The sequence below is a fragment of the Artemia sp. Qi Xiang Cuo genome, chromosome 6 (assembly GCF_049724085.1).
Source record: "Artemia sp. Qi Xiang Cuo chromosome 6, ASM4972408v1, whole genome shotgun sequence".
Taxonomy (NCBI): domain Eukaryota; kingdom Metazoa; phylum Arthropoda; class Branchiopoda; order Anostraca; family Artemiidae; genus Artemia; species Artemia sp. Qi Xiang Cuo.
This window is the reverse complement of record NC_142799.1, coordinates 54,012,590-54,024,705: the sequence shown is the minus strand read 5'-3', so window position 1 is coordinate 54,024,705 and position 12,116 is coordinate 54,012,590. Positions and strand designations below refer to the sequence as shown.

Here is a 12,116-nt window from a genome sequence, read left to right as displayed (position 1 = left end):
GTGAAGGCCGGAAGTCAGGAATATACGTTAATTTAATTCCACAACCTGAATGAGAAGAGTTTTTGTAGGCAGCCTGTAAGGTTGTGATAAATCTGTTTTTTTGTTGTTTAGCTTTTCTTTAAAGCTGTGAGATTTCCCAGAAAGTAGCTCTGCGTTAAAGCAAAAAAAAAAAAACGGATAAAATGTTTTAATCGCTTTTCCTTTTTTTCCAGGATCATCGCAGGATTTGTTTCCTCAGTTAATAAATATCTTCGATAAAATGATCGAGACAAACAAATCGCCGATTCCTCCAGATCCATCTAATGTATGTCACCGAGGACAGCCAGGACTATCAAGCCCCTTTTTCGGCCGATCCAGCCCCAGCAGTAACACTGATTCCTTTGAAAAGAATCATTTCAAAAAACCTGAATTCCCGGTTTTACGTATTACAGAACCCGGTGATTTTGAACACGTGCGTATTACAGAAACAAAACGAACCACAACTTGTATAACTGTGAGTAGTGAAATAAAATGTGAAATAGATAAAGTGATTAATTCATTTCCTGAAGGAAATTCTCGGTTCTGTCGTCCTGATATTATAAAAATGTCAAATCTTTCGGAAACACGACGGGCTACGACCGAAGTACCACTGGATGCATTCAACAAAAAGAAATTAGTGGTTGATGAACGTCCAAAATCAGTTACAAGCTCGTCGGGTCCCCCATCTTCTTGTTCGTCAATGAGTTCTGGGAGTCTAACATCAACTACTTCTTCCATTCCTAGAAGTGTTTGTTCAGATGGCCCTTCCCCTTCTGTTGCTTATTTGGCAAGCGCAGAAAGCTTGGCGAATTCCTGCTCAGATCTGAAGGTATGATTTTAAGTTATTACTATGAGCATCTAAATAACATTAATGCTGTCGGGAACCCTTTTCATCTGGGACCCAACTCATTTCAGGAATTTCCCAGGGACATGAAGCCTGTAAAAAAAAAGAATTCCCAATGTCATTGTAGAAAATGTATGCATATAGCACCAATGGCCACTGGTGTTGTTGGTGCTCCCCTGGGCGTGGTATTTTGTGGTATCCTTTTTTGAAGAGCCTTCCTTAGGAGTGTCAAGGTGTTCACCATTGCTTTTCTCCATTCCAAGGACTCTGTGTTAAAAATTTTATATTTTAGAATGCTACAAAACATGGAAAACAATATTTGGGTTTGTTTACTTTTAGATTTTAAATAGATAAATTTCGAGAATACAGCATATAAAAAAGCCGCTATACAAGTGAAAATGCACCAAAACCGCCATTTTTCTTGTGAAAATGTGCCAAATGAGCCAATTAAAAAAAAAATTCAATGCGCAACCGCCTCAAAAAAAGGGCACAAGTAGCACAAACGTGCCCCGTCTGGCAACTCTGGTCCATGTAGTAGAATGTGGCGTGTACAAATAGGTTGCTACATTTTTCATCCCCTTATAAATTCATTTTTGTTGATCTCCATTCGTTTAGATCGCTTCATTTCTGGCTTTTAAATCTGGAAGGAGTAAATTCTATCGACAAAAAATCTGTCTGAGAATTTGGCATGTGTCAATTTGGTTTGACCGTCTTAATTACCAGAAGAGAGAGACAAAAAAGGGGCCGATTTTATGTAAATAATTTGGGTGTTTGTTTTGGCATTTATGTTTGAGCTGTTTGAGTGTTTTTTCCGGTGCGAGATTCTCACGTTTCTCGTAAATCCTAAAAGATTGAATCCTTGATTTGACGGCTTTATTGCCGAATATTGATTTGACTTTTACTTCTGTCTTCATTGCAGTATTTCTAAAAATATAAACGAGATTTATGGACAATTATAAAAGGGAAAATAATCATTTCAATGTCACTTTTCCTTATTAATCTTGAAAAAATATGAATTAAAGTACTATTTAAAGTATTAATTCTATAAGCTGTTAATCTAATTTTAAGACTTTTCGAGAAAACAACATATTATAGAAGGCATGTTCGAAGAAATGCATGTATGCCGACACATAAATTGTCCTTGTTTCGGTTACCCGGGGGGGGGCGTAATTTTGTCAAAGTAACAGGAAACAATTAAAGCATAAAAGCATCGATGAAGTTATAAAAGATTGAGCAACTACCATATACCCCTTTTAATACTTTTTGTCTATAACGATGATTGGGTCCTCCCACTTTTGAACACCTCTAGATTCTCATGCTTTGAGGCTTTGTATTTGTAGCATGTTGTACAGAAATCTTAAGCATGTTCTGTAAGTTTCAAACAATTGTGTACATGTCCAGTCTATTTCAATTTATCAATGTACATGAACTATGGGACATCATAGGGCAAATAACAAACGTCTTAATAAAGTCTGAACCCTAAGCCTCCCCCCCTACCCTTTGTAAGTGCCCCTTTCTTATGGGTTATCTTTAAGGTCGAGACATAAAGACGAGGGTACTAGGGAAGAGTGATGTGACTAGTGAAGAGTCCTCCAAGACTGTGTTGCAACCGTAGAGACAGACAGGGGGTTCAGTTGGGGGTCTAAGGGGTCGTCCCTTAGATTTTGAAAAAATATCTTTTTAGGGATATTTTAATTGAAAAAATCCCTCATTAAAAAATTGAAAACAGTAAAATGGCACCCCTTGATTTTGAGAAATGCTTTTTAAGCACATAAGAGGGGGTTTAGCCTCCCTCCTCTCTGGGCCTCCACTCGGACCTCACCGCCCTCCCCGGCATCAAGATATTTTCCATTTGTCCCACCATTTTTGAAAATACTTTTTTATTCATCACTTTCTAGCCTGAATGAGATTGTAATAAAGAGCTCTAAAAAAGCAAAATAAAACAACTTGTCGAATCAAATTTTTCAGATTGTCTTATTTAATTCCAATTCGTTGGGTTTTCATTATTCAACGCATAAAGGAAAATAAATCCATTCGAGCATTGCAGACAAAAAAAGTCTGTGGATCATGATCGGTAAAACTGATAGTCCACATGATTTCGTTTAGGTTTCTTTCTTAGGAATACAAACAATAGCTTATTTTTGAAAAAAGTCTGTATTTGATTTATTATGTACAACAAAAAACAAAATTTAGCTATGCCTTTTGTGATGAAAGAGAGATTTTTTTTAACGATTTTTTTTACAAAGTTTGTCAAAGAATGGGCCACTTCACCTATTTTCTGCCTAATCTGAAGGTGTCATTCAGCTTGTCTGGCTTAACCAGGTATGGCCGAGACTCTCTGGTCTAGCTGGCTTGAACTCTTATTCCCTCCTTTTCAAAGGAATATAAGGATTTCAATATAATATGTATTTTCCTGTAATTTTAATGTATTGATTCAATTTTTCATGTTTTTACGCATCCCCAAAATCTTTAAAAAAGTATGTAGTCCTTCAACCTAAAATACAAATTTAGAAATGCAATCCTTCGAAACAAAGAATTTTCAAGGTGGGATTTTCTAACTTTCCCCATATGTGTCCATATCTCAACTCACTTATCTTTTCTTGGTAGAATACCATAGCCCGGTGGATCCCAACCCATTTTGGGTCATGCCCCACGTAGGTATTGCTAAAATTCTGATGTCCCCTCCTGATATTTAAATTTTGTTATTTTTCGTTTAATACTATGTATGACGTCATGCAATACTATCATGTATATTTTCTGCTCTTTAAATGTATTTGAATATGACGTCATTCATATGAAAAATGTTTTTTTTTTAATTAAGGCTCTAAAGTATAGTCACTTGAAGGGTGTACATTCTTCCCATGACCCACCAAAATATTGCCATGCCCAACGGAGGGGGCCTGTGCCCCACGTTGGGAATCGCGACTTCAGTCTATTCAGTTGGACTGTTTTCAAGCATATAAGGTATGGTACGTGTTGCTACAGCCAGAATTCCGTTTGAGAGAGCGAAATGAAAAAATCGCCATGAGAGAGAGAGAGAGAGAGAGAGAGAGAGAGAGCGAGAGAGAGAGAGAGAGAGAGTGAGTAATGCAACTAGGACGATTATCTTTGCCAAATTTGGAAAAATATATTCTCTGAGGCCAACCTGACTCTTATACATGATAATGGTAGATGGTAATAAGCTTACTTAAGCTATGGATGTCAGGTCTTGATTTTTCTTCAAACGACAATTTTGACAAGATCTGTGCCTGTCATCCTCAGGTTCAAATTCAAGTTTCTTGTCATAATATAAAATCACTAAATAAAATAAAACTAAAATCGCTGAACCACACTAATAATGAGCCGAACCTGGAATTATTGCTTATTACCAGCTTATTAGGTAAGCTTAGTACCATCTACCATTATCAAATTTGAAGAAAAACAAAGCCGCTTTTTCTTGGAATGCCGCTGGTACGAAATGGTTGAAACCTAACTATTGAGTACTAATCGAATTATGCCAAACTTGTTGTTAAATAGTGTCCATGAACTTTAATTACAAAAGACTTCCAAAAATCAGGTGTCCTAATAGTAAGGCCGTATCCAGGGGGGAAGGTTAGGGGGTTTGGACCCCCCCCCCCCGAAATGTCTGTCTAACTCGTAAAAACTTAACAAAAATGAACATAAACAAATTTTATATGTTTTTTGTGTAACCCCCCCCCAAAAAAAAAAAATCGAGTAAAACCCCCTCCGAAAAAAATCCTGGATACGACCCTGCCTAATAGTCATCCCGATGATTGGAAGTATCTTCATCTTCTTTTTTACAGTGGAGCAATACGAAATTTACGTATGTAACTGCAATTTGATCGAACAAATACTAGATATGTCTATGGTAATAACATACCTATTATACTATAATTTGTGGCTTTGGCTAGTAAATGATAATTAATAATTATAGCAAGGCTAATACTTAGAGGTCATTGGATCTATTGAAAAATAATAACAATTCATAAACAAGAATACAAGGATTGTATTGAAGCTTCCGTGTGGTTTGTCACCATGCTGTGTAGTACGTAACATTTCCTAAAAAGTGCCATCTATTGAAGCCATGAAGCAGGTGTGTACTTAATACACCCTACCTGTTTGCTAAGAGCCACACTGTGGCCACTATAGTCATTCGTGACCGGACTTCGTGAATTCCAAGAGGTTGTCTACTCTTCGCCACCTGGCGTGCCTTTCAAAGCCCCACTTTTACCGCCATATGCGGCACATTTCTGCCACGCCGCGCCTCCACGCTATGTATGGCACACCTTGAGACGTTTCATGCCACGTATGGCACACTACGGTATGGACGGTACCTTTTGTGCCACCTCTGACACACTATAGACCACAAATTGTACGTTTCGTACCATGCACTGGTAAACTTATAACACCTGAGACTTGTTTTCCAGCAAAAGTATCTCCAGAAAGCCGTATCTAAACAAATTTCAGAACAATGTCAACGATTTTATGCAACAAGATTGGTAAATTCCAAGAGAAATATACTCCCATTCTCTATATTGCTACGAAGTACGTTGTGATAGGAAAAACATTCATCTCGCCCCTCGTAAACATGGACCTACATGAACACTATTGCACAACAGTGAGTGTAACCTTTGTAACCGCTGCGTTCATATGAATGATGTGACTTTTATGTCGTTATTAGTACCTGGCAGAGTTATGAAACAAATTAAAAAACCTAATTAATTGGAATGGTTACATGTCAACTGTTCTTCATTAGAATTAAGATGGACTTTTAAGTCATAACCAAGAATGACACCTTTTTAACATTTGTGTCTCTTATGTCATTGCGCACAGAGCTGTTCCTGAAATTGGTGGTACCCGGGGACAAATCAATTACATCACCCCTCCCGACTCAAATAGAAACAAAAGAAAAATGTTTCGAAGTGGGCAGCTGCCCCGGTGCCCCTCCCCCCTAAACAGCTTTGATTGTGCAAGATCCTGCTAAATTTAATGCTTTTAATATTTAACAAGGAATTGTTTAAATACCAAAAGCATCAAAATGAATACATATTTTTGTCCCCTGGACCCCTCTTAGGTATATTCGTACTGAAAAGTGTGATCTTCAAATATATTCTTTTGGTTGTTTCAAAATTAGGAAGTTTTCAGGGTGTTATCACATTTTCGTCAAGGTTGCCACGTTGAATCTTGAAAATAAATAAGATAAACTAATTAGTTAAATTTGACGGTGCTTTTCGTACTCAAAAATCCAAACATTAACAATTTGATGATTCCTGAAGACAACTACACCTTCAAAGGAAAGTTAAAACTTCTTTAGATATTTGACCCCACATTTTTTTTATTGTTTTTCCGTATTTTTTTTTTCACCCACTTTTTTTTATTTAACCATGGCGATTACCAAAAACCGCCGCCGGGAGTATTTTCCTTAAAAACTGATTTCCAATTTTTAAAGATATATATGGTTATGTAAGTTTTCACTTAACATATTCAAAGAATCAATTCTTATTTTTTATTGTCCTTGCTCCTTGGTACTTTTAATTTTTAGTTGGAGGAAGAATTTCAACCTGGACGCGACGTCTCGCCGACTCATTATGGAACAATGCACTTCTATGAATGTGTGCTTTATTGTCTAGTATCGTGTCTCTCGCTTCTACCCGGTCACCTACTTGACATCTGGGCTATTTTTTATTCTGGATACTTTAGCTTATGCATGGATCCATGCCATTGGTTAGTTTAAAATTAACGAAGTAAAATTACCCATACAAATTAAAAAGCGAGCTTGAAAGTTACATTGGTGTAATTTTGCAATATTTGCTCCAAACTTGTAAACGCCAAGCCATAAATAATTTCTGAGACCACACTGGCTAATCATGATAAAACATAAAATCGCGAAGAAAACGAGGACAATTAACAGCCAGTGAAAAAATTGAAAAATTTAAAAGAAAACCGAACCTTAAAATAAAAACACAAAACTGAAATTGGACGACTTTTTCTCAGTAACGGTGAGAGGGCAACTGTTACTGACCCTTTTCACCGTTACTGAGAAAGGGTTGTCAAGGGTCGTTACTGAGAAAGGGCTGACAACCCCCATGCCTTCTCAGGACCAGAACATAACTTAGGTTTTACTGGAAAAAAAAAAAAATGACCGTGGCTTGTCAGTTAAATTTACCTATACTGATATTCGTTCCTTAAAAAAAAAATGAGGTAAAAAAAGTGAGGAAAAAAGTTTTTTACTTATTTAAGTAAAAAAAGTGAAAATATATTTTGTTTACAGTAAAGCGCAAATTATGTTCTGGTCTTGAAAAGGCATGGGGGTTATCAGCCTTACTTTAATTTTTGCTCGTTTCGAGTTTGACTCGGCTATTTATTCTAATTTGTGTTCATTTTTAGTTTCATTTATTTATTGAAAGTGATTTGCGGTGGTTTTACGCTTGGATGATTACTTGACTTCATTTCTGCCCATTTTTAGCTTAATGGAGCTCTTTACTTTTCTTTGAAAAGCTTGTTTTAGGGAAAAAGTTTTTTTAGATGAATTTCTGTTCGCTTTTTATTGACAGTCATTTTCATGAAAAAAAAATAATATTCTATATCTTTTCGGTTTTTTTTTTATACGAATCCATAGTTTGGCATAATTGTGGGGGTTTGACATGACCAATATTGCTGAAGACATAGTTGCTGGGCCGTTCTACTATGCTGAACAAAATAGTTTTCACGAAATTTTTACTATATGTGTTGGGGAAATGAATCAGTTTGAGTGACGGGCTTATTTCCCTCCAATCTCTTTTTACTCTTGAAATAACCCAAGGACTTTTAATTTTGAATCGCACAACCTTCTTTATATGTTTCAATGACATATCTATCTATTATAGAGTGGTGCTGACATTATATTGCTTATATGCCTTTTGGAAACCTTACTTGTACACAGTTATTTCGGTAAATTGAAAGACTCCCTAAACACTTCCTAGAAGTTTTACCTTAATGCTCTAAGCGTCATTAGTTCCTAGAAGTTTTACCTTAATGCTCTAAGCGTCATTAGTTAAATGTAGTTGTACTACTAAAAGTATATACGTAGTGCTTTCTGACTAGCTCAAAATTCCCCACACCATACTCTTAAAGATCTAGCTTAATAATATAAATTATTCTCGGAATATTGCTTTGTCATCTTTTTGAAAGTTCACATGTTAATAGTTTGTTTTGATTTAGTTCAACGTCCACCTAAATATTTATTCTATTTGATTACTGAAGATATTGTTATATTCTCTTTTTACTATTGGCTACAAAATGGCTGTCTCACAATTTCGATCGAATGTGTTTGGGGAAAAGAGGATATCAGGGAGAGGGGAGGGGGGGGCTATTTTCGCTCCATCACGCTTGACTCTTAAAATTGAACTAGAAGTGTGCATTTCTAATCAAATGAGCCTCCTCTAGAGTTCACAAGACCACCTCTTAATAAAAACCTTACATCCCCCTGGGGCATAACTTAAAACCCTTATCCCCATACTTTGGGGGGGGCTGTGTCAGACCCAAAGGCCGTGTTATGAGATCTTTGGACTATTTTGGAACAAATGGCTATCTTAGAATTTCTATCGGATGCATTGGGGGAAAATATGACGTGGGGGGGTATAGCTGCCCTCCGATAAGTTTGACTCTTAAAAAGGGCTCTTCAACTTCCGATTTCTAATCCAATGAGCCAACTCCGAAGTGTATACGACCCCCATTTACATAAAAACCTTAAATGCCCTCGGGGCATACCTTACAACCCTTGCCCTGAGGACCATGAGGGAGTTCTCATCCTCTAAGACATAATTTCTGGACTTTTAAACTACGTCAAACAAAATGACTATCTCGAGATTTTGACTGGAAGTGTTTGGGGAAATGATGGGCGTGGGGGGGGGTGGTTGCACTCCAATCACTTTTGATGATTAAAGAAGGTATTAGCCCTTTCAATTACCAACCGACTGAGCCCTTTTCGAAGTTTCTACGACAACAAATGGCCGTCTTAAAATTTTCTATCAGATGTGTTTCGGGAAAATGCGACGTTTGTGTGTATGTGTGTGGGAGGGCTATGTGCCGTCTGATCACTTCGAATCTTAAAAAGAACCCTGTAACTTCGGATTAACAATTCAATGAGCCCTCTTTGGAGTTTTTACGACCAACATTTCTATAAAAACCTTCTATGTCCCCAGGACGTAACTCAAAACTCTTCACCTGAGGGTTATATAGGGGGGGGGGTTTATCTTCAAAGACATAATTTCTGGACCTTTCAACTACACTGAACAAAATGGCCATCTCGAAAATTATGATTGAATATGTTTGGGGAAATAATTGTTGTATGGGGGGGGGGGCTAGATGACCTCCAATCACTTTTGACTGTTAAAAAGGCCAGTAGAACTTCTGATTACCAATCAAATGAGTCCCCTTCCTATAAAAAACCTTAGATCCTCACACGGCGTAACTTATAACCCTTGCTCCGAGGGTTGCGGATTGGGGGTCATTCTCAAAGTCATAATTTCTAGACCTTAAAACTACAATGAACAAAATGGCTATCTCAAAATTTTGATTGGATGTGTTTGGGGAAGTGATTGACGTGGGGGAAGGGGAACTGGCTGCCCCCCATGACCTCTTTTGAAGTTCCTAAGTAGAGAGGGGGGTACCAGTCCGAGATACACGGCGTGCTGCCATCTACAATTTATTCTAATGCTGATAGTTCATAATTTATGCCTATGTTTATGGTTTTTGTCACTGAGAATGAAAAAACAGGATTTTTCTCACTTTGATGTATTTTCATGGTCGATTTATTTGTTGTTGTTCGTCCAGGTGTAATGAATCCTGGGGCGAAGTTTGCACATGCGCATTAACGGTGGGGAAGAGATGTATTGATCTAGGACTCGAGGGGGAAGTGAATTTCCGAGAACTTGATTTACATAATCGCTATAGGAGAATGTTTTGATCCAGGACTCGACTAGGACAAGTACAAACAGTACATAATTTATGCATGTTTTATGGTTTTTGTCACTGAGAATAAAAAAAAGGATTTTTCTCACTTTGATGTATTTTCATGGTTTATTAATGTCTAATGGATGATGTCAAGGTCGATTGATTTGTTGTTGTTTGGCCAGGTGTAGTGACACGAGAGGTGATTTACATAATCACTAGGGGAATTTATTGATCTAGGGGAGAGAATTTCTGGGAACTTTATTTACATAATCGGTGGGGAGAATGTTTTGATCCTATAACGGGAAACAGGATAACATTTCTCCTTATAAACCAATCAGAGGGCCGGAAATATTCCTCGGAGAGGATTGCAGAGAATATAATGAAAGGATTTTTACTATAGTTTTTATTAGTGTGCGAATAAAATTCAAGGAGTGAGAACAGTTTGAATTTACTCATTAGGATATATTTGTGGTGATGATGAGTGGATTGTTTACACTATTAGAAGTTGATAGTGGAGTTGGTAGCAATGAAACAAGAGCCCCAAACATTGCGATGGAAATCACAAGAGGATCACGGCTTTGTCTGGAATGAGATGAAGTATATACAAGTTATGTGATATCCTTGAGCAAATTTAAAATGGAGGATCAATTAAGCTTCGCTGCAAAAGTAGATATAGCGCATGTGAATAGACGTCAAAGTGCTTTAAGTGCATTAGTGAAGCATATCGAAGACAAAAAGCTATATCGCTAATTGTACATGCGTAGTATTGTTGTTGTAATTTTACAATAAAATTGTTTCGAAATCGAAAATGTTCCCTTTCTTTTTGTTAGATTAAGTAAAACGAATCATGGTCAGGTTAGGTTAGGTTAGAAATAAAGTCGAATAACAGTTCAAACGTAAATTTATGTAAACTTACTTCTATTGTTATATTTGTTAGAGTGGCAGAAACTTTTTTCCGCAATGGATATTTTTCAGGTGAAAGTAAAGAGCTGCTACATTCAATCAATGATGAGAAGAAATAAAGTTGAATAATTGTTTAAACGTAAATTTCTGTAAACTTACTTCTATTGTTATATTTGTTAGAGTGACAGAAACCTTTTTTCCACAAAGAATTTTTTCAGGTGAAAGTAAAGAGCTACTACATTAAATCAAAGATGAGCAACAATAAAGTCGGATAACTGTTTAAGCGTAAATTTTCTATAAACTTATGTCTAATGATATATTTGTTAGAGTGGTAGAAACTTTTTCCACGATTGATATTTTTCAAGTGAAAGTACAGAGCTGCTAAATTAAATCAAAGATGACCAGAAATAAAGTCGGATAACTGTTCAAGCGTAAATTTTCAGTAAGCTTACTTCTATTTTTATATTGATAGGGTGGTAGAAACCTTTTTCCACAATTGATATTTTTCAAGTAAAAGTAAAGAGCTGCTACATTAAATCAGCGATGTAGAGAAATAAAGTCAGATAACTGTTCAAACGTAAATTTTCTGTAAACTTACTTCTATTGTTGATACTCTTATGCCGAAATTCACTTGAAAACCCCATGTACTAAACAGACACACTCTTTTTGGCTAAAATAAATGTCTGTTGTCAGTTTTTTCACTCCATTAGCAGTACCTTTAATGGGATTGGCTCAAAGTTTCCTAAAGTAGATTTTTATTCTTTAAATGTCAGGGGGAGGGAAAACTTATTAATTACTTTTACATAAGATGGGAAAATACAGATTCGATATACTATTGAATTTTAATATTAAATATAAGTTTCAAAAGTTATGCTCTTGTTAGGTTAATGTATTTCACTTCCTTGACGAAAATAACATCTTGATTAATATCTTCGGTAAAAGTTACGACTCGCTCCATCTCGACAGGTACACTGTTGGTCTTCTTTTCTTCTTGAATTGCCTGGGTTCTTAACACAACAGTCCTCTCCGACTCTAATGGGTCCAAGCGTGATTTTAAGCCACGTCGAATAGCTGGGATATCAGCCAAGGTGACAATAAGCAGTTTTTTACTCTTAAATTAAGGATTATGGATAAGTCAATGAATTCAAAGAATCCATATTTGAGAAAAAAAACAATTCACAAATCGTATGTTAAATAATTGGAATCTCAAACGAACAAAAATTACAAAAAAGAATATTGTGTACGAAAATTTTTCGCTTTCATTTCAAATTTGATATTGTCGAGGATTGAAAAAAGATACAAAATAGTTGCCTCACTCCTTTATAAACAATTTTAAAGGTCTTTTCTCATTCTTGTGAAAACTTCTTAAATGCTGCTTAACTTAGTGTTTTAATTATTTCATTTTCCCTTACCGATG

At 36.3% G+C, this 12,116-nt stretch overlaps 1 protein-coding gene across 4 annotated transcripts in view; it reads left to right on the top strand.

The window, feature by feature from the left end:
• The window catches only part of GEFmeso (Guanine nucleotide exchange factor in mesoderm), a 255,666-nt gene that overhangs the window by 108,667 nt on the left and 134,883 nt on the right, over positions 1 to 12,116 (top strand). For all 4 annotated transcript variants that reach the window (XM_089090831.1, XM_089090832.1, XM_089090833.1 and 1 more), the window contains one exon: positions 213 to 847. In XM_089090831.1, coding sequence (XP_088946957.1) covers positions 213 to 847 — 635 coding nt within the window. The remainder of the gene's footprint in view (positions 1 to 212; positions 848 to 12,116) is intronic.